General features: G+C 43.0%; 1 protein-coding gene, 1 long non-coding RNA gene and 1 other non-coding gene across 3 annotated transcripts; 1 reads left to right on the top strand and 2 right to left on the bottom strand.

Annotated features, from left to right (window-relative positions):
- Positions 1 to 658: 658 nt before the first annotated feature.
- On the top strand, positions 659 to 17,402 carry LOC139187331 (uncharacterized). The gene is made up of 3 exons (XR_011570881.1): positions 659 to 746; positions 8,652 to 8,821; positions 10,277 to 17,402. It is a non-coding gene; the product is annotated as an uncharacterized lncRNA (long non-coding RNA).
- On the bottom strand, positions 10,040 to 10,112 carry TRNAG-CCC (transfer RNA glycine (anticodon CCC)). Its single transcript has one exon. It is a non-coding gene; the product is annotated as a tRNA-Gly (tRNA).
- On the bottom strand, positions 14,478 to 25,260 carry LOC139176020 (folate receptor alpha-like). The gene is made up of 5 exons (XM_019975712.2): positions 25,242 to 25,260; positions 18,451 to 18,624; positions 17,314 to 17,502; positions 14,993 to 15,128; positions 14,478 to 14,860 (listed from the first exon to the last, which is right to left on the bottom strand). The coding sequence occupies exons 2-5, from the start codon at positions 18,598 to 18,600 to the stop codon at positions 14,580 to 14,582; spliced, it is 756 nt and encodes a 251-aa protein (XP_019831271.2). The 5' UTR covers positions 18,601 to 18,624; positions 25,242 to 25,260; the 3' UTR covers positions 14,478 to 14,579.
- Between the last annotated feature and the right edge of the window lie 1,147 nt (positions 25,261 to 26,407).

The following is a 26,407-nucleotide window of genomic DNA, read 5'->3' as shown; positions in this document are numbered from 1 at the left end:
CCATGGACAGAGGAGCCTGGTAGGCTGCAGTCCATGGGTCTCTAACAGTCAGATATGACTGAGCGACTTCACTTTTACTTTTCACTTTCATGCATTGGAGAAGGAAATGGCAACCCACTCTAGTGTTCTTGCCTGGAGAATCCCAGGGATGGGGGAGCCTGGTGGGCTGCCGTCTACGGGGTTGCACAGAGTCGGACATGACTGAAGTGACTTAGCATCACATCCATACATGACTACTGGACTAGATGGACCTTTGTCGGCAAATAATGTCTCTGCTTTTTAATATGTTCTCTAGGTTTATCATAGCTTTTCTTCCAAGGAGCCAGCATCTTTGAATTTCATGGCTGCAGTCACCATCTGCAGTGATTTTCCCTCATATAATTGGGATCACACATTATTTGTCCTTTTGTGTCTGTCTGATTTCACTTAGCCTAATGTCCTAGGGTTCATCCACATTTCAGAATTTCATTCCTTTTTATAGCTGAATAATATTCCATTGTATGTATACTACAATGGATAATATTTTATCCATTCATCCATCCTTGGACATTTGAACTGCTTCCACATTTTGGCTATTGTGAAGAATGCTATCATGACATTGTTTGTTTTTTTTTTGGCCACGCCACGTGGCATATGGGATCATAGTTTCCCTACCAGGGATTGAATGGCACCCTCTGTGTTGGACGTGCAGAGTCCAACACTAGACCACCAGGAATGTATCCTGAAGAATGCTACTGTGAACACAGGTATACAATTATCTCTTTGGGACACTGCTTTCGATTCTTTTGGATATATAACCAGAAGTGGAATAGCTGGATTGTATGGTAATTCTATTTTTAATTTTTTAAATTATAGCATGCAGGGTCTTTTAGTGTCAGCCTGCAAACTTTTAGTTGTGACACGTGAGATCTAGTTCCCTGATCAGGGGTCAAACCCAGGCCCTGTGCCTTGGGAGCTTGGTGTTTTAGCCACTGGATCACTAGGGAAGTCCCTCTATTTTTAATTTTGAGGAACTATCATACTGTTTTCTAAAATGGATGCACAATTTTATATTTCCACCAACAGTGTACAAGAATTTCAATTTCTCCACATTCTGGCCAAAACGTATTAATATCTTCTGTTGGTTTGTTTGTTTCTTTAACAGTAGCCACCCTAGTGGGTATGAGGTGATATGTAACTGTGGTTGTAATTTGCATTTCTCTAATGATTAGTAATGTGGAACCTTTTTTCATATGCTTGTTGGTCATTTGTATATCTTCTTTGGAGAAACGTCTATTTGTGTTATTTGCCCGTTTTTTAATCAGTTTACACGTCTTTTGTTGTTAAATTATAGGAATTCTCAATATATATTCTGGGTTAACTTATCAGACATATGTTCTGATTCTGTATTCTGTATGTTGCCCTTTTATTCTTTTGTCTTTTGCTGCACAGAAGTTTTAAATTTTGATGTAACTCAATTTATCTTTTTTTGTTGTTGTTACTTTTGCTATATCTAAGAAATTATTGAAGCTCTTCCCCTAAGTTCTCTTATAGCTCTTATGTTTAGGTCTTTGATCCATTTTTGAGTTAATTTGTGTGTGGTGTAAAATAAGGTTTCAACCTAATTTTTCTGCATGTGAATATTGAGTTGTGCCCCAGCACCATCTCTTGAAAAGATTATTCTTTCTCCTATTGCATTGTCTTGGCACTGTTGTCAAAAATCTGGGCTCTAGGTTCTATCCTATCTATCTTCTGCTACTCCTGCTTTGTCTGATTATTGTTTGTAGTGAGTTTTGAAATCAGGAAGTGTGAGTCTCCTCAAATTTGCTGAACTCACTTGTTAATAATCATGTGTTTGAGGGTTCCTTAGGATTTTCTATACAGAATGTCATGTTATCTGTGAATAAAAATAGTGTTACTTCTTGCTTTCCAATTCATGTGTTTCTTATTTCTTTTTCTTCACTAATAGCCCTGGCTACAACCTTTATACAGCATTGAATAGACAAGATGAGAGTTATAATTGTCTTATTGCTGATCTGAGGGATAAAGCCTTTTGGCTTAGAACAGGATGTTAGCTGTGGGTTTTTCATAGAAGTCCTTTATCACATTGGGGAAAATCCCTTCTATTCCTAGTTGGTTCAGTGTTTTATTTTGTTTTTTTAATTAAAGGATTTTGTCAAATGATGTTCCTGCATCCACTGAGATGATCATGTGGTTTGTATTTTATCCTAGTAATATGGTGTGTTAAATCAATTGATTTTGAGATGCTAAACCAAGTTACATTCTTTAAATTCTCCCAGTTGGTATTGGTGTATAATCCTTTTCTATATGCTGCTGAGTTCTCTGATGTTTTGTTGAGATTTACATCTTTATTCATAAAAGATGTTGGTCTGTAGGTTTTTTTCTTGATATTGTTTAATTTTATGAGTTGGGGGGTGTTCTCTCCTTTTTTTTTTTTTAAGAATTTGCGAAGGATTGGTATTCATTATCCTTCAAACATTTGGTAGAATGCATCACTGAGGCCATCTGGGCCTGAACTTTTCTTTGAGGAAGTTTTAAAATTACTAATTCAGGGACTTTCCTGGTGGTCCAGTGGTTAAGATTCTGAGCTTCCACTGCAGGGGGTGCAGGTTCTGATCCAGATACTAAAATCCCACATGCCAAGGCATGGTCAAAATTAATTAACTAATTGATTAAAAAAAAAACTAATTCAATCTCTTTACTTTTTATGCTTGCTAAGTCACTTCTGCTGCTGCTGCTGCTAAGTCACTTCAGTCATGTCCAACTCTGTGCAACCCCATGGACTGCAGCCTACCAGGCTCCTCCATCCATGGGATTTTCCAGGCAACAGTGCTGGAGTGGGGTGCCATTGCCTTCTCCGTAAGTCACTTCAGTTGTGTCCAACTCTTTTCGACCACATGAACCATAGCCTGACAGGCTCCTCTGTCCATGGGATTCTCCAGGCAAGAATCCTGGAATGGGTTGCCATTTCCTCCTCCAGGGGATCTTTCCGGCCCAGGGATTGAACCCAGGTCTCCTGCATTGCAGGCAGATTCTTTACTGTCTGAGCCACCAGCAAAACCCCTTTACTAGCTTCCCTGGTGGCTCAGAGGTTAAAGTGTCTGCCCGCAATGCGGGAGACCTGGGTTCAATTCCTGGGTCAGGAAGATCCCTTGGAGAAGAAAATGGCAACCCACTCCAGTATTCTTGCCTGGAGAATCCCATGGACAGAGGAGCCTGGTGGGCTGCAGTCCATGGGGTCACAAAGAGTCGGACACGACTGAGGGACTTCACTTTAAATATTTTACTTATTTGTGTGTCATCTTTGATAGTTTGTGCTTTTCTAGGAATTTGTCCATTTCATTTGTGCTATGTTATCTATTGACTTACAGTTGTTCATAATATTGTTACAATGCTTTTTATTTCTGTGGGAATAACAGTAATATCCCTTCTTCTATTCCTGATATTAATAATTTGATTCTTCTCTCTTTTTTTCTTGAAATCAATGTAGCTAAAGATGTATCAATTTTGTTGACTTTTTCAGAGAACCAACTTTTGATTTTCTTCATTTTCCCTGTTGTCTTTCTATCCTCTGTTCCATTTATTTTTGCTTTACTCATTATTTTTTTCATTTTGATAGCTTTGAGTTTATTTTGTTTTATTTAGTCTGTTTTTATTTTTTTAAGGTAATAGGTTAGGTTACTGATTTTAAATCTTTTTTTTAATATAGGCTTTTATAGCTCTAGATTTCCCTCTAAACAATGCTTTAGCTGTATCCAATAAGTTTTGATCTTTTAACAATTTTATTTATTTATTTTATTTTTGGCTGTGTTATGTTTTCATTGCTGCCTGTGGGCTTTCTCTAGTTGTGAGGAGCAGGAGCTACTTTTTAGTTGCCACGTGCAGGCTCCTCAGTGCGGTGATATCTTTTGTTTCCGAGCACGTGCTATAGGCCTGAGGGTTTCAATAGCTTAGTCGCTCTGTGGCCTGTGGGATCTTTCCAGAACAGGGATCGAACTTGTGTCCCCTGGCAGGCAGATTCTTAACCACTGGACCACTAGGGAAGTCCCATAACATAATATATATATATATTTTAAAATTTTGAGTTCTAACTGTTCATTGGGCTTCCTTCATGGCTCAGCTGGTAAAGAATCTACTTGTACTGTGGGAGACCTGGGTTCAATCCCTGGGTTGGGAAGATCCCCTGGAGAGGGGAAAGGCTACCCACTCCAGTATTCTGACCTGGAGAATCCCATGGACTGTATAGTCTATGGGGTCGAAAAGAGTCGGACCTGAACTGTTCATTGCTAGTATGTGGGAAGGCTAGATTGACTTTTGCTTATTGACCTTATGTCCTCCAACTTTGTTATAATCACTTATTAGTTCCAGGAGTTTTTTGGTCAGTTCTTGCAGATTTTCTACATAGGCGAACATGTCATCTACTAACAAAGACACTTATTTCTCCCTCCCCAACTTGTATAGCTTTTTCTTTTCTCATCCTAAGCGTTGGTTAGAACTCCCAGTATCCTGTTGAAAAGGAGTGGTGAGAAGAGACATCCTTCTTGGGAAAGCCTCAAGTTTCTCACTATGACATATGATGTTAGCTCTAGGGCCTTTTGTAGATATTCTTTATCAAGTTGAGGAAGTTCTAGTAAATTTTTAATTTCAGTTATTGTACTGTTCTGCTCCAGAATTTTCTACTTCCTTTTTAAATAATTTATATCTCATGGATATTCTGTATTTGGTGAGATGTCATTTTCATATTTTCCTTGACTTCCTTAGACCCAATTTCCTCTAGTTCTTATTTATAATACCTGATTTAAAGGTATTATATCTTAATACCTTATCTTTGTCTAATAAGTCCAACATCTGGGCTTCCTCAGGGACAGTTTTTATTGACTACTTTTTTCTCTTTGCTTGGGCCATGCTTTCCTATTTCTTTATATGTCTAACATTTTTTGCTGAAAACTGGATATTTTAAATAATATATGGGAAAACTTCAGAAATCGTATCTTTTCAACCAGAGCTTGCTGTTTGTGCTGTTTATTTGTTTATTGATTTTCATGGACTACTTCTAAAAAGTCTGTTCTGGTACATGGTAGTCACTGAAGTTTCTGCCTGGTTAGCTCAGTTGTCAGCCAATGATTGGACAGAGCTTTCCTTAAATGCCTTGAAGCAATGTCTCCTACTCTTTGCTAAGGGACTCTGTATGCTGGTTCAGGCAAGCTTCAAATGCTCTAGCAGTTTACTCTGCCTTATTCGTCACTACCTGCGTGAGCAAGGCCTCAAGGTCACCAGGGTTAAGGGACTGGTGCCTTCTCCGGTATTTCCTGGACATACTCACAGTTCTGCAAATGCACATAAATTTTAGGATTCCCAAGTAGATGTCAGAGCTTTTCAAAGCTCTCTCTTGGCTTCTCATTCCCTAATATTACTTTTAAGTTTTTTTTTTTTTTTTTTATCATACCTCTTGTTTGCCACAACTGGTAGGAGGCTGGGATGTCAAATAATTAGCTGTTGCTTGTTTAGACAAACACCTGGGGACAGGGTTTCTCACTGAGTGGGCTCTGAGTCAGACAAGCCCTGTGAATGGGGCTCTTCACAGAGCTTCCAGACAGATCAAGCAGTGACAGTTCTCTTGGAACAGAGCTTTTTGGGGAATTTCACACCCACTCTGCCCCCTCTAGTGGCTGCTAGGTCACTGGTTTTTGTAGTTATTACTGGAGTTGTGAGATTGGAGAAGGAAATGGCAACCCACTCCAGTGTTCTTGCCAGGAGAATCCCAGGGACGGGGGAGCCTGGTGGGCTGCCATCTATGGGGTCGCACAGAGTTGGACACGACTGAAGCGACTTAGCAGCAGCAGCAGCAGGAGTTGTGAGACTGCCGATTTTGGATACTACTGTGGTGTTGTGTAGAGGAGGATCGGAAAAAGCAAATAAAAATGCCACAAAGTTCACTGTTCTAGTGATATTCAGCAATTTTTCTTGAATAAATTCTCCTTAGATTTTTGAAAGCTTTGGTTAACTTCCAGAGTTCTGGAAAAGTTGGATTTGACAAGTTTTTCCAGTGTTACTGCTTGTATGGAGGAGTGGATTTTCAGATGTTCTGACTGTCATTCCAGAAGTTCTTCTTCAGATTCCTTCTATTTAAAGAAGCATAAAGCTTTAAATAATATTGGTCACTTGTAAGTAAAATGGTCTCTGAGTACACAGTCTACTGTTAAAATGAATAATAAGTTAGTTTTTCCTATATGTTTTGCATGTATAGCAAAGTTACGTCCTTACCAACCTAAACTTAAACTTACTTAAAAAAATATATATATATATATATATTTATTATATTTATTTGGCTGTGTTAGTCTTAGTTGCAGTGCGTGGGCTCTAGAGCACATGGGCTCAGTAGTTCCAGAATGCGATTTAGTTGCCCCACTGCATGTGAAATCTTGGTTCCACAACCAGGGCTCGAACCAGGTCCACTGTATTGGAAGGTGGATTCTTAACCACTGGACCACCAGGGAAGTCCCTGAATTTGAACTTTCACTTTTCAAAAAACATGTTAATTTTGAGGGCTTTGTACTAACTTGCATCATGCTCTTAGGTCATGATATAACATAAAACAGGAGGATCCCTCATTTTTAGAGAAGTTAAACTCTTAGAGACAGGTTGTTACAAAATATAGCTGTCATATTAATAATATAGCCAAGAGTGAGGCTATTTCCTGACAACACTTTTTTGTTTGTTTCCCTTCTCCAAGATCAGGTCCTAAATTCAGAATAATAAACCTATCAAGACGTATTTTATACCAAAATCATCTTGGAACTTACCAGACAGCTGCTAGAATACATAAAAAATTTGCTCCCTCTTGGCACAGCACTCATAAGTAAAGAAGGAGACAAGGGAGACAAGGAAGGATGCTAAAAATAGGTATAAGTGGTATGCTCCATGTTTTAAAATCCAGCTTATCAGTATTATGAGAGCGTCCCTGTACATCGTGTTCATGTTGTAGAGAAAGATGTTAGAGCAAAGAAAAGAACTCATCCTTTCTAGAGGATTTTTATACAAGGTAATGGATTATGACTGTGAATGTTTAGTGATTGCGGACTTTCCCAGATGAGTAAAAAGCACACTCATTTTCATAAGTAAGGGTTTGCATGATGATTGTCAACAAATCTATTTCCAGGATGATTTTATTCTTTAAGATGACCTTCTATTATTGATAGTAATTTTCATGTACAACTTACAAAATGGGCTGTAAGGTCCTCAAGATTTCTAAATACACCCACTGTGCATCATTTACAGAGCTGAGGCAAATAGAAAGGACAAATGGAATTATAAAAAACAGGCTGGTTAAATTGGCTGAGAAGACAGACTCTCCTTGTCCACTTCTCCCTCTCCAGGTTCTAATAATATGTTCTCCTCAAAACAGCCATCAACTGAGACCTTGTGGAATACAGCAGTCAGCAGTAGGTTCATGTTCTGTTGGTGCAAAAGAAATTGCAGTTTAAATCATTATAACTACGCCTAAACACACCTTTATTAATCAAAATAGGAGCAATCACAATCAACATATTTTTGCCAGTGAGAAATGAGCTTGTTTATTCCTGTAGCATAAAATTTGTGCTTCAGGATTCAAAGAACTCCTAGAAAGCATTTTCCACCTGCTGCTGGTTGTGGACACATTTTCCCTGCAAAAGTTGTCAAGATGCTTGAAGAAGGGGTTGTTGGTCGGCAGGAGGTCAGGTGAATATGGCGGATGAGGCAAAACTTCATAGCCCAGTTTGTTCAACTTTTGAAGCATGGTTGTGTGATGTGTGGCTGGGCAATGTCCTGGAGTAGAATTGGGTCCTCTCTGTTGAACAATGCAGGCTGCAGGTGCTGCAGTTTTCAGCGCCTCTCATCAATTTGCTGAGCATACTTCTCAGATGTCATGATTTTGCCAGGATTCAGGAAACTGTAGTGGATCAGACAGGCAGCAGACCACCACACAGGAACCATGTTTGGAGCTTCTCACTCCAGCACTGAGCTGGGCATCACCGGTTGTCATATAAAATCCACTTTGCTTCGCATGTCACAATCCAATTGAGAAATGGTTCATTGTTGTTGCATAGAATAAGAGAAGAGGACACTTCAAAACAATGATTTTTTGATTTGCAGTTGGCTCATGAGGCACCCACTTATTGAGCTTTTTCATCTTTCCAATTTGCTTCAAATGCCAGATGACTGTAGAATGGTCGATGTTGAGTTCTTCAGCAACTTCTCATGTAGTTGTGAGAGGATCAACTTTGATGATGCTCTCTGTTGTCGTCAACTTCCGGTGGCCAGCGACTACACTCCTCATCTTCGAAGCTCTTATCTCCTTTGCAAAACTTCTTGAACCACCACTACACTGTATGTTCATTAGCCATTCCTGGGCCAAATGTGTTGCTGATGTTGCAAGTTCTCTCTGCTGCTTTATGACCCATTTTGAACTTGAATTAAAAAATTGCTCAAATTTGTTTTTTGTCTAACATCATTTCCAATGCAAAAAAATGCAATTATTTTTGCACCAACCTGAAATTACACCCCAGTGAAAATTCTTCTCTCTTTTATTCTGATACTAGAAATTAATAGATTGACCAAATCTTGGTTCCTGCTAACAATGGTTTCTCTTCTCTCCTCTTGTTTTTCTAAAGATCCTACCATAATTGACTGACTGGAAAATAGACTCATGAATCTGATGTCACCACCATAAACTAACGCTTGGATGATTTAACCTGTCAGAGCCTTGGAACTTGCAATCTCCAGAAAAATTCTAGCCCCAAAGAAGGAGACATCTATGGAGACAGATTCAAGACACAAACAGGTAATCAGAAAACATTTTTAAAGAATTAGGGAAGTTGATGAAGGCTGTATGATTGTGGTCATTGTGTTGGTATTTTTGGTAATGTGCTTCATGTTCTTTTTTTGATTAGTCATATGATACAGCCCTTTTTCATTCTCCTGGCTGTGGTCTCTAACCCTCAATTTAGTAGACCATACTTGTGCCAACCACAATAAACATTCTCCCTAAAAAAAATTCTTGGTCAATGGGCCACTATCCTAAGCATCCACATTGGTATCGTCTACAACTATTCCAAGAATTGACTCCCTCCTTTATTGCCACGTTGGCCCAACAAATCTCTCAAAGTTCATGATGGAATAGAGTTTGGCTCAGATGATAGATTTTTATGGTGCCAGTCACTAAATTCCTTAGAGTATATCCCCTCATGAATACACTAAACAGAAATTCAGAAATATGTAAAATTCCTTATATACTGCCATTGCAAGGGAGTGTATTCTATAGGCAATCATTCATTTATTCATCCATGTATTTATTCATTTTGCATATCATAAAATTTACACATTTAATGCTTACAGTGATTTTCCAGAGTGGTGCAACCTCACCATAAATGAGCTTTAGAACATTTTCATCCCTCCTTATGCCCATTTATAGTTAATCCCTGTTCCTAAAATCCAGCCCCAGGCTACCACTAGTCTACTTTCTGTCTCTCTAAGTTTGTCTTTTCTGGAACTAATGGACTTCCACCTAGCATAAGGTTTTTAAGGTTCACCCATAATGTAGCGTGTACTAATAGTTCATTACGTTTTATTGCTAAATAGCATTTTGTTGTATGGCTACAACACATTTTGTCTGTCTACTCACTAGTTCATAGACATTGAAGTTATTTTCAGTTTGGGGCTTTTATGAATAATGCTGCTATGAACATCCACATTTGTGGATTTGTTTTTTCATTTCTCTTGAGTAGTTGCTTTGAAGAAGAATCAATGGGTTTTGCTTAACTTTTTGAGAAACTACCACACTGTTTTCCAAAGGACTGTACTATTTCACATTCCCATTAGCAATACAGGCTGGTTCTAGTTTCCCTTCATGTTGGTGAACATTTGTCATTGCCTGTCTTTTTTTTTCCCTAAGTATTTATTTATTTGACTGCACTGGGTCTTAGTTGTGGCCCACAGGATCTTTGTTGCAGCCTGTGGGATCTTTAGTTTCAGCATATGACCTTTTAGCTATGGAATCTAGTTCCCTGACCAGGGATCGAACCTGGGCCCTCTGCATTGGGAGCATAGAGTCTTAACCACTGGACCACCAGGGAAGTTCCTGCCTGTCTTATTTATTGTAACTATTCTTGTGGGTATGAAATGGTACCTCATTATAATTTTAATTTTACATTGTAATTTTAATTTTAAACAACAGAATCATTTGTTTCGAAGGCAAACCATTCAGTATCATAGTAATCCAAGTCTATGCCCTGACCAGGAATGCTGAAGAAGCTGAAGTTGAACTGCTCTATGAAGACCTACAAGACCTTCTAGAACTAACACCAAAAAAAGGTGTCCTTTTCATTATAGGGGACTGGAATGCAAAAGTAGGCAGTCAAGAGATAGCTGGGGTAACAGGCAAATTTGGCCTTGGAGTACAAAACAAAGAAGGTCAGAGGCTAACAGACTTTTGCCAAGAGAACGCACTGGTCATAGCAAACACCCTCTTCCAACAACACAGGAGAAGACTCTCTACACACGGACATCACCAGATGGTCAATATCGAAACCAGATTGATTATATTCTTTGCAGCCAAAGATGCAGAAAAAACAAGATCGGGAACTGACTGTGGCTCAGATCATGAACTCCTTATTGCAAAATTCAGACTAAAATTGAAGAAAATAGGGAAAACCACTAGATCATTCAGGTATGATCTAAATCAAATCCCTTATGACTATACAGTGGAAGTGACAAATAGATTCAAGGGATTAGATCTGATAGACAGAGTGCCTGATGAACTATGGACGGAGGTTTGTGACATTGTACAGGAGGCCGTGATCAAGACCATCCCCAAGAAGACAAAATGCAAAAAGGCAAAATGATTGTCTGAGGAGGCCTTACAAATAGCTGAGAAAAGAAGAGAAGCAAAAGGCAAAGGAGAAAAGGAAAGATACACCCATTTGAATGCAGAGTTCCAAAGAATAGCAAGGAGAGATAAGAAAGCCTTCCTCAGTGATCAGTGCAAAGAAATAGAGGAAAACAATAGAATGGGAAAGACTAGAGATCTCTTCAAGAAAATTAGAGATACCAAGGGAACATTTCATGCAAAGATGAGCTCGATAAAGGACAGAAATGGTATGGACCTAACAGAAGCAGAAGATATTAAGAAGAGGGGGCAAGAATACACGGAAGAACTATACAAAAAAGATCTTCATGACCCAGATAACCACAATGGTGTGATCACTCACCTAGAGCCAGACATCCTGGAATGTGAAATCAAGTGGGCCTTAGTAAGCATCACTATGAACAGAGCTAGTGGAGGTGATGGAGGTGATGGAATTCCAGTTGAGCTATTTCAAATCCTAACAGATGATGCTGTAAAAGTGCTGCACTCACTATGCCAGCAAATTTGGAAAACTCAGCAGTGGGCACAGGACTGGAAAAGGTCAGTTTTCATTCCAATCCCAAAGAAAGGCAATGCCAAAGAATGCTCAAACTACCGCACAATTGCACTGATCTCACACGCTAGTAAAGTAATGCTCAAAATTCTCCAAGCCAGGCTTCAGCAATACGTGAACTGTGAACTTCCAGATGTTCAAGCTGGTTTTAGAAAAGGCAGAGGAACCAAAGATCAAATTGCCAACATCCACTGGATCATCGAAAAAGCAAGAGAGTTCCAGAAAAACATCTACTTCTGCTTTATTGACTCTGCCAAAACCTTTGACTGTGTGGATCACAACAAACTGTGGAAAATTCTGAAAGAGATGGGAATATCAGACCACTTCACCTGCCTCCTGAGAAATCTGTATGCAGGTCAAGAAGCAACAGTTAGAAGTGGAGATGGAACAACAGACTGGTTCCAAATCGGGAAAGGACTACGTCAAAGCTGTATATTGTCACCCTGCTTATTTAACTTATATGCAGAATACATCATGAGAAATGCTGGGCTGGATGAAGCACAAGCTGGAATTAAGATTTCTGGGAGAAATCAATAACTTCAGATATCCAGATGATACCACCCTTATGGCAGAAAGTGAAGAAGAACTAAAGAGCCTCTTGATGAAAGGGAAAGAGGAGAGTGAAAAAGTAAGCTTAAAACTCAACATTCAGAAAACAAAGATCATGGCATCTGGTCCCATCACTTCATGGCAAATAGATGGGGAAACAATGGAAACAATGACAAACTTTATTTGGGGTGGGGGGGGCTCCAAAATCACTGCAGATGGTAACTATAGACATAAAATTCAAAGATACTTGCTCCTTGGAAGAAAAGTTATGACCAACCTAGACAACATATTAAAAAGCAGAGATATTACTTTGCCAACACAGGTCCGTCTAGTCAAAGCTATGGCTTTTCCAGTAGTCATGTATGGATGTGAGGGTTGGACTATAGAGAAAGCTGAGTGCCAAAGAACTGATGCTTCTGAACTGTGGTGTTGGAGAAGACTCCTGAGAGTCCCTTGGACTGCAAGGAGATCCAACCAGTCCATCCTAAAGAAGATCAGTCCTGGGTGTTCATTAGAAGGACTTATGTTGAAGCTGAAACTCCAATACTTTGGCCACCTGATGTGAAGAGCTGACTCATTGGAAAAGACCCTGATGCTTGGAAAGATTGAGGGCAGGAGGAGAAGGGGATGAGAAAGGATGAGATGGTTGGATGGCATCACCGACTCAATGGACATGGGTTTGGGTAGACTCTGGGAGTTGGTGATGGACAGGGAGGTCTGGTGTGCTGCGGTTCATGGGGTCACAAAGAGTCAGACACGACTGAGCAACTGAACTGAACTGGACCATAAAGAAGGGTGAGTGCTAAAGAATTGATGCTTTTGAATTGTGGTGCCAGAGAAGACTTAGAATCCCTTCAGTTCAGTTCAGTCACTCAATCATATCCAACTCTGCAACTCCATGGACTGCAGCAGGCCAGGCTTCCCTGTCCATCACCAATTCTCTAAGCTTGCTCAAATTCATGCCCATTGAGTTGGTGATGGCATCCAACCATCTCATCCTCTGTGATCCCTTCTCCTCCTGCCTTCAATCTTCCGCAGCATCAGGGTCTTTTCCAACAAGTCAGTTCTTTGCATCAGGTGGCCAAAGTATTGGAGCTTCAGCTTCAGCATCAGTCCTTCCAATGTATATTCAGGATTGATTCCCTTTAGGACTGACTGGTTTGATCTCCTTGCAATCCAAGGGACTCTCAAGAGTCTTCAACACCACGGTTCAAAAGCAACAGTTCTTCAGTGCTCAGCTTTCTTTATGGTCCAGCTCTCACATCCATACATGACTACTGGAAAAACCATAGCTTTCACTATATGGACCTTTGTTGGCAAAGTAATGTCTTTGCTTTTTAATATACTGTCTAGATTGGTCAGAGTTTTTCTTCCAAGGAGCAAGCATCTTTTAATTTCATGGCTGCAGTCACCATCTGCAGTGATTTTTGGAGCCCACGAAAATAAAATCTGTCACTGTTTCCATTGTTTCCATATCTATTTGCCATGAAGTGATGGGACTGGATGCCATGATCTTCGTTTTTTGAATGTTGAGTTTTAAGCCAGCTTTTTCACTCTCCTCTTTCACCCTCATCAAGAGGCTCTTTAGTTCCTCTTTGCTTTCTGCATAAGGGTGGTGTTATCTGCGGTTATTGATATTTTTCCTGGCAATCTTGATTGCCTTGGACAGCAGCGAAAAGATCAAACCAGTCAATCCTAAAAGAAATCAACCCTGAATATTTATTGGAAGGAGTGTTGCTAAAGCTGAAGTTCCAATACTTAGGCCACCTGATGTGAAGAGCCAACTCATTGGAAAAGCCCCTGATTCTGGGAAGCACTGAGGGCAAGAGAAGGGGGCAACAGAGGATGCGATGGTTGGATGGCATCACCAACTCAATGGACATGAATTTGATCAAACTCCTGGAAATAGTGAAGGACAGAGAAGCCTGGCATGCTGCAGTCCGTGGGGTCACAAAGATTCAGACATGACTGAGCAACTGAACAACAACAGAATATAGACAAAGCATCTATACCTTACAGGAATAAAATATATAAAGAATTTTGGACAGTGCCCAGCAGATAGTATTAGATGGTCTAATAGCAGCTGTATTAGATGGTCTAGAACTCTCTCAGTCACCCTTCACCTCTTTCCAGCCAGCTGTCCAGAACATGCTGTCCATGCTGGACACTTCCATTCCCCTCTCTTCTGTTGGAGAGCTGAGAAAAGGACAGAACAAATATTCCAGTTAGCCCAGGAATACTTGGGTCCAATTCAAATGATAAAGTCCTCTGCCTGGCTCTAGATTAAAGCTGCAGTGAAAAAGGAAATTGAGAGCTATGAATATCCCCTAGATTGGAAGAATAAAGTTATTTGGCAAGATCATAGCAAGTATCAGAACTGAAAACTGGCCAAGTCTAACTAGTTTTAGTCAGTGGTACTGGAAAGCAAAAGTCACATTTCCATTCACGTTCAAATAACTTATGTGACACATGTAGGGTGATTGACTTTTTATTCAAACAGTTTCCACCAAGGAACAAACTGACTGTGGAGCTTAACGGGGCAGGGATTTCCAGGTGTCAAAAAATAATAGGAGCTCAACTGAGCAGCCAGAGCAACAATAAGAGCAGGCCGCAACGCAGAGGCCAGGCCTCATGGAGCCCAGCCCCATTCATGCTCTCAGCATAGAATCTCGCCACCTCCTCGTTGGGGTTGTCCAGGATGGGGTCGAACCACATCTGAATGCAGCGGCCGCTGCCACGGCTGTAGTTGCTGGCTTTGTAGGAGTGACTCCAGATTTCATTGCACAGAGCAGCAGGCGTCGGGAAGTAGAAGTCGAAGCGGTGGCAGGCAGCTTTCACTGGGCACTGGTTGTACCCTGTGGGGAGGATGGAAGTCTGTAGCCACTGGGTCCAGAATCACCTCTTGCTCCACCAGCCCCAAGACTGCAAGTCTCCATAAACCCTTCCACACCCCCCCCACCCCTTCCAAACCCCTGCCCAGCCCTCACCTGAGGTCCAGTCCCAGCCCCTGTGCCAGTTGCTCTTGCAGGTGTAGGAGGTGCGGCAGTCTTCCCACCAGCTCTGACAGTCCTCTTTGCAGAGGGGCACATTCAGGATCCGTTCTTTGCGCCAGCTCTGATTCACCTGGGTCGGGAACCAGGGAAGGAGGGCTCTAGTCAGCCAGGGATCTCAGCTGCTACAGCCCTGATGGAGTCCAGGGCTGAGAGAGAGGCAGTGACTCCACTGTTAACCAAACTCAGTTTTAGCTGCTCTCTGCTCAAAAGCCAGTAATCAATGGGACTTCCCTGGTGGTACAGTGGGTAAGATCCACCTGCCTATGCAGAGGACATGCATACAGCCCCTGGTTGGGGAAGATCCCACATGCTGTGCAGCAACTAATCCTATGCTCCACAACTATTGAGCCTGCGCTCTAGAGTTGGAGAACTGTAACGGAGCCCAAGCGCCACAACTACTGAAGCCCTTGCGCCCTAGAGCCCGTGCTCCACAACTAGAGAAGCCACTGTAATGAGAAGTCCATACACCGCAACCAGAGAAAAGGCCACGCAGTAATGAAGACCCAGCACAGCCATAAATAAATAAATAAAATTATAAATAAAAATATGCATTTCAAAAAAGAAAAGCCAGCAATCTGGAGAGGAGTTAATTCATGTCCTGAGGCCAGCTCTAGATTATGTTCAGCCATGCCCGCTTTTAAAGGAGAAAAGGGGAAAGAACCTCAAGGAACCATTAAGGCAGGAAGTTAGATTATGCATTGTTCTCCCTTGTGCACCGACTGGCTGACATCAGATACCACATTGCCCAGTGACTTGCCTGCAGGTTTGCTAAGGGAGCTGTTGGAGGTGCAGAGTTAATCATTTTTTAGCTACTTAAGTAATTCTTCATCCTTACTTTTTTAATCTAGGAAAAGAATCAACAGGTTAGGCAAGGCATGGTATCTATTCAGGAGAGCATAAGTCAGGAGTTAGGTTAAATTGCCTGGTGATTTCATCCCTATAATTAGGTTGTTTTAAGGTTAGAGGAACCAGAGATCAAATTGCCAACATCCATTGGATCATCGAAAAAGCAAGAGACTTCCAGAAAAACATCTACTTCGGCTTTATTGACTATGCCAAAGCCTGTGTGTGGATCACAACAAACTGTGGAAAATTCTTCAAGAGATGGGAATACCAGACCACTTCACCTGCCTCCTGAGAAATCTGTATGTAGGTCAAGAAGCAACAGTTAGAAGTGGAGATGGAAAACAGACTGGTTCCAAATTGGGAAAGGAATACGTCAAGGCTGTATATTGTCACCCTGGTTATTTAACTTATATGCTGAGTACATCATGAGATGCTGGGCTGGGTGAAGCACAAGCTGGAATCAAGATTGCTGGGAGAAATATCAATAACCTCAGATATGCAGATGACACCACCCTTATGGCAGAAAGAAAAGAACTAAATAGACTCTTGATGAAAGTGAAAGAGTAGAGTGAAAAAGTAGGCTTAAAACTTCAGAAAACTAAGATCATGGCATAGGATCCCATCACCTCATGGCAAATAGATGGGGATACAGTGACAGATTATTTTTTTGGACTCCAAAATCACTGCAGATGGTGACTGCAGCCATGAAATTAAAAGATGCTTGCTCCTTGGAAGGAAAGTTATGACCAACCTAGACAGCATATAAAAAAGCAGAGACATTACTTTGCCAACAAAGGTTTGTCTAGTCAAAGCTATGGTTTTTCCAGTAGTCATGTGTGGTTGTAAGAGTTGGACTATAAAGCTGAAGAATTGATGCTTTTGAACTGTGGTGTTGGAGAAGACTCTTGAGAGTCCCTTGGACTGCAAAGAGATCCAACCAGTCCATCCTAAAGGAGATCAGTCCTGGGTATTCATTGGAAGGACTGATGCTGAAGTTAAAACTCCAATACTTTGGCCACCTGATGTGAAGAACTGACTCATTTGAAAAGACCCTGATGCTGGGAATGACTGAAAGCAGGAGAAGGAGAAGACAGAGGATGAGATGGTTGGATGGCATCACCGACTCAATGAACATGAGTTTGAGTAAGCTTCAGGAGTTGGTGATGGACAGGGAAGCCTGGTGTGCTTCAGTCTGTGGGGTCACAAAGAGTCAGACACGACTGAGTGACTGAACTGAACTGATGGTTAGAGGGGAACAGAAATTGGCAAACAGGAAAGGGGCAAAAGAGGTGCTCCCACGACCCTCCTCAGACCAGAATTCCTGGAGTGTCCCTGCAAGTGGCTGGGGGTGGGTCAGCTAGGGGGCTGTCCTCTGCTGAAGCTCCTGTCTGCGGGGCTGGTGCCCATACCTCCCGGATCCAGGGCCCCAGATTAGGTGAGCACTCGTAGAGACAGGTGTCCTGAATAAAGTGGCGCTTGCATGCAGGCTCCATCTTGCCGCAGTGGTCCCAGTCGAATCTGTACAGGCTGGAAATATCCTTATGGGCTTCTATGCTGGTGTTGACAAAGCAGCAGGCATTCTTTTTCCAAGGGCTGCACTGTTGGGGGGTGCGGCGGGGAGAGGGACTCAAGGGTGATCCTTCACACCCAGCACAACCAGAATATTCCCGCCTTTCCCCTTCAGTCCTTGATTCCCCAACAGTCTTCAGAGAAACATCAGGTGGAGGAACCCTTTTTGGGGGACAGGGTTTTCCAAGACTGTGGGATCCCAGGGGTAGCAGTCATCACAATATTCATTCATTCAAATTTTTATTGAGCTCCTATTTCTAACCCAGGCATTTTTCTAGGAACTGGGAACAAAATGAAAACAGCACTGGATAATTGCTTTGGGCAAAACAGGAGAGGAACAGGACATTTCAGTTTTCTGGAATGACCAGATTAAGCCTCTTTGGGAAGGCTCACCTTCAGATAAAGATCTGAAGGTGAGGAAGCAAGTTAAATGAACCACAACCCCAGTAGAGTTCTAATTACAGAAATACACAATGATCTTATGAATGAATGAAAACCCATGGCCTAGAATTTAGTATAAAAGCAGAATATTAAGGGGACTTCCCTGCTTGTCCAGTGGTTAAGAATCTGTCTGGCAATGCAGGGGATATGGGTTTGATCACTGATAGGGGAACTAAGATCTCCATATGCCACAGAGCAACCAAGCCTGCAAAGAGCCTGTGCTGTGGACCGCAATGAAGACCCCACACAGCCAAATATAAACTTTTAAAAAAAATTAAAAAAAGAAAATCAACCCCCTCCTTCCCCTCAAAAGGTCTCTCCAGGCCTGCTTCCTGATTTGAGTAACACGGAAACTCAACAACCGAGAAGCTGAGCTCTAGGCATTGTTCTGACCACACTGGGCACGCAGTACATGTAAAAGAGTCGATGCAAACTGAAGAAAGAGCTGTTCAGGGAACTTCCCTGCCTCCACCAAGGACGGGGGTAGACGTTCCCTGAGGCAGCTCTTCCCCATCCCAGATGACCCCTCGGCCTACCTGTCCATGTAACTTGTCCTCGGGACCTGGTTTTTCCTTATGGTACCTGGCATTCATGCAGACGTTGAGAAGCTGAGTCCCGGGCCGGGCTGCCCCCACAGCAGCCACACACACTAAAAGGCACAGCAGTGGTGTGATCTTCCAGGCCATGCCTGTCTCTGAAGAACCAATTTCCTTGAAGGCAGCAAGGAAAGTCAAAGTGGGTCCTCAGGCTGTTAATAATAAATTAGGAGGGTGGGTGGAGTCTAGGGCGGGATTGAGCCCTAGTAACTCTAATCTTCCTAGTCTCAGGAAGATTGGGATCAGACACAGCCTTTTGAGACAATACCTTCCTGGCTTTTCTACAAGGTCTTGAGGATCAAGTGGTGCAACTGACAGGTGGAGTTTGGGCAAAATTCAGAAATAGCCAGAAGATTGCCAGAGGTCCACAATCTCTCCTTTGAAATCCGTGAAGGCAAATATTTCAGAGTTTAAACTTTTAAGATTTGTTGGCTGAAAACACACACAGTGTAAGAGCTATTGAGTTGAGTGAACCACACATCTCGGTAGAAAGTTGCTTCTAGTCACAAGGTAAAAAAAAAAGGTACCTTTTTTTTAAATTGGAAGAGAAAGTGAAAGTGAAGTCGCTCAGTCATGTCCAACTCTTTGCCACCCCATGGACTGTAGCCTACCAGGCTCCTCCGTCCAAGGGATTTTCCAGGCAAGAGTACTGGAGTGGGGTGCCATTTCCTTCTCCAGAGGATCTTCCCAACCCAGGGATTGTAGGCATTGTAGGCAGACGCTTTATCATGAGCCACCAGGGAATTGGAAGATAATTGCTTTACAATGAACCGACTCATTAGAAAAGACCCTGATCCTGGGAAAGATTGAAAACAAAAGGAGAAAGGGGCGGCGGAGGATAAGATGGTCAGATAGCATCATTGATCCAAGGGACAAGAGTCTGAGCAAATTCCAGGAGATGGTGAAGGACCGGGAATCCTGGCAAGTTGCAGCCCATGGGGTCGCAAAGAGTCAGACGACTTAGTGACTAACAATAAAAACAATTGCTTCACAGTGCCGTGGAGGTCTCTGCTGTAAATCAACATGAATCAGTCATACCCTCTTTCTTGAGCACCCCCCGCCATTCCACTCCTCTAGGTTGTGTCAACTACAAATGGGCACTGAGCCTTGGCAAGAGCCAAGAGCAGTGGCAGCGCCTGCACAAGGGCATTTGCCACCTGCCTCTGTGGAAATTGAGCCCTGTGCTGCTGCAGCTGTTGACCTTCAACACCCCCTGAGGAAGTTCAAGGTGGAATGTGCCCCAGGGAATCCGGTGGGACAGGTCTTTAGGTAGTTAGATATCTTCAGGAGTTGATTTTATGATTCCAATCCTTGCATCTCCTCATATCTAGAGAAGCAATAAATCCTTTCATGGTGACATCGGATCCTCTCGACTAGCAGAAAACTTCTTGTAAAGTAAGCAATTGATTGCATTAAACTCCTCCTTCACCAAAACATATATTGACCTTCCCCGACTGCCTCTTTGGAGTAGTCTCTCGGAGCTATCTGAGGTGCTGCCTCCTGAGCTGCAGACCTCATTTTGCCCCAAATAAAGTTTAACTTGCAATTCTCAAGTTGTGCATCTTTTTTTTTAATTTATTTTTTAATTGAAGGATAATTGCTTTACAGAATGTTGTTGTTTTCTGTCAAACCGCAACATGAATCAGCCATAGGTATGCATACATCCCCTCCCTTCAAGCTGTGCATCTATGGTAGTTGACAGCTATCACAGAGTGCCAGGCTGGCTCCCTGTGTTACACAGCAGCTTCCTGCTGGTTACCTGTTTTACACAGGATATTGTACGTAGGCCAGTGCTAGTGTATCAATTTATCCTACCCTGTCCTTCTCCCACTGTGCCCACCAGTCCATCTTCTACATCTGCATCTCCAGGTCGTCTCTGTAAATATGTTCATCAGTACCATTTTTCTAGACTCCATATATATGTGTTAATATACAATATTTGTTTTTCTCTTTCTGATTTTGTTCTGCCTAATAGACTCTAAGTTCATCCATCTCTCTACAGTTGACTCAAATGTGTTCCTTTTTGTGGCTGAGTAATATTCCATTGTATATATGTACCACAACTTCTTTATCCATCCATCTGTCTATAGATGTCTAGGTTGCTTCCAAGTCCTATGTGTGTGAAAGTCGCTCAATCTTGTCTGACTCTTTGCAACCCCATAGACTATACAGTCCATGGAATTCTCTAGGCCAGAATACTGGAGTGGGTAGCCTTTCCCTTCTCCAGGGGATCTTCCCAACCCAGGGATCGAACCCAGGTCTCCCGCATTGCAGGCAGATTCTTTACCAGCTGAGTCACAAGGGAAGCCCATGCTTCAATGTCCTAGCTATTGTAAATAGTGCTGCAGTAAACATTGGGGTACAAGTGTTTTTTTTGAATTGTGGTTTTCTCAGGGTTTATGCCTAGTAGTGGAACCATCACATGGCAGTTTTATTCCTATTTTGTTAAAGAATCTCCATATTGTTCTCTATAGTGGCTGAAATTAGAATCAATTTATATTCCCACCAACAGCACAAAAAAGCTTCCTTTTCTCCACATCCTCTCCAGCATTTATTGTTTGTAGTTTTTTTTTTTTTTTTAAATGATGGCCATTCTGATGGGTGTGAGGTGATAGCTCTTTGTAGTTTTGATTTGCCTTTCTCTGATATTGAGCAATGTTGAGCATCTTTTCATGTGTTTATTGACCCTCTGTATGTCTTCTTTGGAGAAATGTCTGTTTTAGTCTTCTGCCCATTTTTTGATTGGGCTGTTTGTTTTTTTGATATTGAGCTGTATGAGCTCCTTATGTATTTTGGAGATTAATCCTTCATCAGTTGTTTGTAATTTTATCCCATTCTGAGGGTTGTACTTTAATCTTGTTTATTGTTTCCTTTGCTATGCAAAAGCTTTTAATTTTAATTATGTCTCATTCATTTATATTTGCTTTTATTCCATTACTCTAGGAGATAGGTTAGAGAAGATCTCTCTGTCATTTATGTCAAAGAGTGCTAAGCCTGTTTTCCTCTAAGAGCTTTATAGTTTCCAGCCTTAAATGTAAGTCTTTAATCCGTTTTGAGTTTATTTTTGTGTATGGTGTTAGGAGGGCTTCCCAGGTGGGCAGTGGTAAAGAACTCACCTGCCAATACAGAAGATGTAAGAGACACGGGTTTGATCCCTGGGTCAGAAAGATCCCTTGAAGGAAGGCATGACAACCCACTCCAGTATTCTTGCCTGGAGAATCCCATGGACAGAGTGGGATTCCCTGGTGGGCTACAGTCCATAGGGTTGCAAAGAGTTGGACAAGACTGCAGGGACCCAGCCCGCATGCAGTGTTGGGAAGTGTTCTAATTTCATCCTTTTACATGTTGTGCTTGTTGTGCTCAGTCACTCCATCATGTCTGACTGTGCAACTGTAGCCTCCTCTGCCCATGGTATTTACAGGCAAAAATACTGGAGTAGGGTGCTATTTCCTACTCTGGGAATCTTCCCAATCCAGGGATTGAACCCACATCTCTTGCATCACCTGCATTGGCAGGTTAGTTCTTTACCATCAGCGTCCCCTGGGAAGCCCCTCTTTTACAGGTAGCTCTTCAGTTTTCCCAGCACCATTTACTGAAGAAGTTGTCTTTTTTCCATTGTATATTCTTGCCTCTTTTGTCAAAAATAAGGAGTTCCTTATACAGCAAGGAGATCAAACCAGTCAATCCTAAAGGAAATCAACCCTAATATTCACCAGTAGGACTGAAGCTACCCTTTTGTGGATCACTGCCTTGTTGTGGCAAAGCGGCTTGTGTAACCTGATAAAGCTATGAGCCGTGTCATGTATGGCCACCCAAGATGGATGGGCCATAGAGGAGGGTTCTGACAAAATGTGATCCACTGGAGGAGGGAATGGGAAACCACCTCGGGATACTTGCTGTGAGAACCTTATGAACTGTATAAAAGGACAAAAATACATGCCACCGAAAGATGAGTCCTCCAGGTCTGAAGGTGTCCAGTATTAACTTAAAAAAAACTAAGATCATGGCATCTGGCCCCATTACTTCATAGAAAACAGAAGGGGAAAAGGTGGAAGTAGTGACAGAGTTCCTCTTCGTGGGCTCTAAAATCACTGCAGATGGTGACTGCAGCCACGAAATCCGAAGACATTTGCTTCTTGGCAGGAAGGCTATGACAAACCTAGACAGTGTGTTGAAAAGCAGAACTATTACTCTTTGACAAAGGTCATATAGTCAAGGCTATGATCTTCCCAGAGGTCACATATCGTTATGAAAGCTGTACTGTAAAGAAGGTGGAGAACGGAAGAACTGATGCCTTCAAACTGCTGGAGAAGACTCCTGAGAGTCCCTTGGACAGCAAGGAGATCAAACCAGTCAATCTTAATGGAAATCAACCCTGAATACTTGTTGGAAGGACTGCTGAAGCTGAAGCTCCAGTATTTTGGTCATCTGATGTAAAGAGCTGACTGACTGGAAAAGTCCCTGATGTTGGGAAAGATTGAGGGCAGGAGAAGAGGGCATCAGAGGATCAGATGGCCAGATGGCATCACCAATGCAATGGACATGAATTTGGGCAAACTTCAGGAGATGGTGAGGGACAGGGAGGCCTGGTGCACTGCAGTCCGTGGGGTCGCAAAGAGTCGGACATGACTGGGTGACTGAACAACAGCAACAAGAACTGATGCTGAAGCTGAAGCTCCAATCCTTTGGCCACCTGATTTGAGGAGCTGACTCATTGGAAAAGACCCTGATTCTGGGAAAGATTGAGGGCAGGATCAGAAGAGGGCAACAGAGGATGAGGTGGTTGGATGACATCACCAACTCAATGGCCATGGATTTGAGCGAACTCTGGGAGATAGTGAAGGACAAGGAAGCCAGGCATGCTGCAGTCCATGGGATCACAAAGAGTAGGACATGACTTGACTGAACAACAAAAGGTCAGTGACTGAAGTCGCTAATGACTTACTCCCTGTAGATGGCAGAACGACATTCTTTCGCTGGCAGTTTTATCAAAGGTAAGGCAAAATAAGATAATACAGTTGTATGCACTCAGTGATCAAGCACATGTTGTATGGGGAAATAGCTACACTAGTGGGATAATTAAAATAATAACCTCGCATTCATTCTCAGATGAGATTTTGACAACAAATGACTGTGTAAAAGTTTACAACAGTATCTTAATTTTGGAGCTCCAAATGCAGATCTATGTTTTGTTTTTTTTTTTAAAGCCCTGCTTCCAGCTCTTTCCAGTTTCATTATTTAGCTACTCTCAGAGACCCTGTGACCTGGGGCAATGTCAGAGAACAAAGGCTTGGAGGTGGACATGAGCAACAGTTCACCTCCAGGGTCCAGGGCGGCTCCTGAACCCTGCCCCAGAGCTGGCCTCTTGATAACATCTCAATCTCCTGACCTCTCACACTGAGATTTGGGAGGTGCCTGCTCCCTCATCCCACTGCTCACCAGGTGCCTGGTTCTCCTAAAATGCCCAGAATTCATTTCCCATGGCTCCTAAAGCTTATGCATCCTCCCTGCTCACAAAGTTGCCCTGCCCTCCCATTGCCCCCCATCTCCTGAAGAACTCCAGCATCGTGCCTGGGTCTCCTGGATGGGGGCTGAGCTGAGTGGCCTCCAGGCTGACTTTGCCCTAAGGGCTCTGGGAAACCTGGAATTAAATTCCCACAAAGCTCCCCTCATCCTCCTTGTGTCCTCACTTTTCACCCTTCCACAATTCAATATCCTGCTACACATGTTTATTGTTCACTGTTTAGGTGTTCATTCATTTACTAATCCATTCATTCCAGGATCCAATTATCTCTCCATGGACCCTGTCACTCCCTGATCTCCAAGAGCACAGGAGACATCTTAACTCTTGGAAATGCCACATGGTTCACAATTAGGTTCCTTTGGGAGCACAGAGTCTAACAGTTTAGAGCACAGGGTTTCGGATCCCAACTCTCACACTCCCTCCACCCCCCCTTGACCTTGGGGGAAAATAACTCACATTATCTTGAGGCTTAGTTTCCTTACCTGAGGATTAAATGTAGGGGGGAAGCCCTAACAATCATTAGCCAACTGGGCCCGGACTGAGAAATCACTTGGGAATGGGGAACGTGCCCCAAGTCACACAGTTCAGTTCAGTTTAGTTCAGTCACTCAGTCGTGTCTGACTCTTCGCGACCCCATGAACCGCAGCACACAGTAGGGACCACCCACGTCCAACTCTGGACCCTCAAATCCAGGGCTCCTTCAGCTTTTGCCCCCTGTACCTTCGCTGTGCGGAGGCTCCCATGGGGTGACTAACAGACTCCTGGAGGAGTACTGGGAGGGCTGAGAAAGCCCTTTCTCCACTCAGTCAGTTGGTGATTCTTTTTTTTTGCTATGGCCTCTTTCTAGAGCCAGTGCTTTCTTCCCCTCCATGCCACATAAATCAGCCTGTAAACCCCTCCCCATCTTCCTGGTCTCAGCTCAGATCTTGGTCCAGCTTGCCCCTCCCTTCTCCCCTCCCACCCCCACACCAATCATGACCCTGACACCACCACCCCTCCCCACATGGTCCCAGACTTAAAGCTCTGAGTACTCAGTGCAGTGCTGAAAGGCAAAGTCCTGGGTTCTACCAACTTATAGTTTAACCTTGGGCAGGCCCCGATTCTGCTTCTGGATTCTCTGCTTTTAGGGATCCTGCCAGAGTGGATCCTTCCAGTTCAGATCCTTTAGTGCTTTCTGGGAGTGCCTTAGGGTGTATAGCTAACATACCTGGGAGGAATGCTGGCTGTTCGTCTGGCTCAGGCTTCTGTTCTGCTCTGCAGTCCCCCTTGCCTCACTCTAGGGGACAGAAGGGCTTAGTGGCCTAGGAGACGGGCCGTGGGAATGTGGCCCAGGAGAGGCTCTTAGGATAGGGCGAAGGCCACCCAGGAGTTAATTATTGCATGTGGGCTCCAGCCAGGCCTCCATGGGAGGGTGGTGGGTAGGAGTGTGAGGATTAATAGTGCAGGCCCAAGGTCAATTACCGAGCCCCACTTACTCCATTTTCTCCCCTAAACTCAGTTCTGAGAAAACCTTGCAGCCTGAATTGCTGAGATCCTTTAAAATAATCTGCTCCACTTCTAACCCCCTCATCCTGTTTTACAGATAAAGAGAATGAGACCCAGAGAATCAGGACAGAGCTCATTGCAGGGCAAAGGCTGGAGCACAGGTTTCCAAGCTCCAGGGCACTTGAACAGAGTGTTGTTCTTGTTCAGTCACTCAGTCATGTCCGACTCTTTGCGACTCCATGGACTGCAGCATCTCAGGCTTCCCTGTCCTTCACTATCTCCCTGAATTTGCTCAAACTCATGTCCATTGAGTCGGTAATACTATCCAAACATCTCATCCTCTGTCGTCCCCTTCTCTTCCTGCCCTCCATCTTTCCCAGCATCAGAGTCTTTTCCAATGAGTCAGTTCTTCGCATTAGGTGGCCAAAGGATTGGAGCTTCAGCGTCAGTCCTTCTAGTGAGTGTTCAGGGTTGATTTCCTTTCTAATTGACTGGTTTGACCTCCTTGCTGCCCAAGGGACTCTCAAGAGTCTTCTCCAGCATCACAATAATTTGAAAGCATCAATTCTTCAGCACTCAGCATACAGAGTGCAGAGTTCCCATATCCCCAGCTTATAGAGCCACTGACTCTTCAATCTCATCAGCCTCAGGCATCACCCACTTCCAGCTGTAAAATCACAGATGTTCAGTTTACTAGAGCCTCAGTTGTCCCAAGGCCCTAGCTCCCCTCCCTTCCTCCATCCATTCACACAAGTCTACTTTCTCCAGCAGCCAACGGTCTGCTCTAATGTAGATTCCTCGCCCCCTACTCCTACCCCAGCCAGGAACAGAGCCTTCCTTTTTACACCGTCTGAGGCCAGGTTGCTACCACTGCTGGAGAAAAAGAAA

The sequence above is a fragment of the Bos indicus genome, chromosome 15 (assembly GCF_029378745.1).
Source record: "Bos indicus isolate NIAB-ARS_2022 breed Sahiwal x Tharparkar chromosome 15, NIAB-ARS_B.indTharparkar_mat_pri_1.0, whole genome shotgun sequence".
Classification (NCBI taxonomy): Eukaryota; Metazoa; Chordata; class Mammalia; order Artiodactyla; family Bovidae; genus Bos; species Bos indicus.
This window is presented reverse-complemented; position numbering and strand designations above follow the sequence as displayed.

Coding starts and splice junctions, on each gene's coding strand:
- LOC139176020 (XM_019975712.2), bottom strand. CDS start 18,600: ATGGCCTGGAAGATCACACCACTGCTGTGCCTTTTAGTGTGTGTGGCT. Junction 17,503..18,450: donor AGGACAAGTTACATGGACAG/GTAGGCCGAGGG, acceptor ACCCCCCAACAG/TGCAGCCCTTGGAAAAAGAA. Junction 15,129..17,313: donor TGGGGCCCTGGATCCGGGAG/GTATGGGCACCA, acceptor TTCCCGACCCAG/GTGAATCAGAGCTGGCGCAA.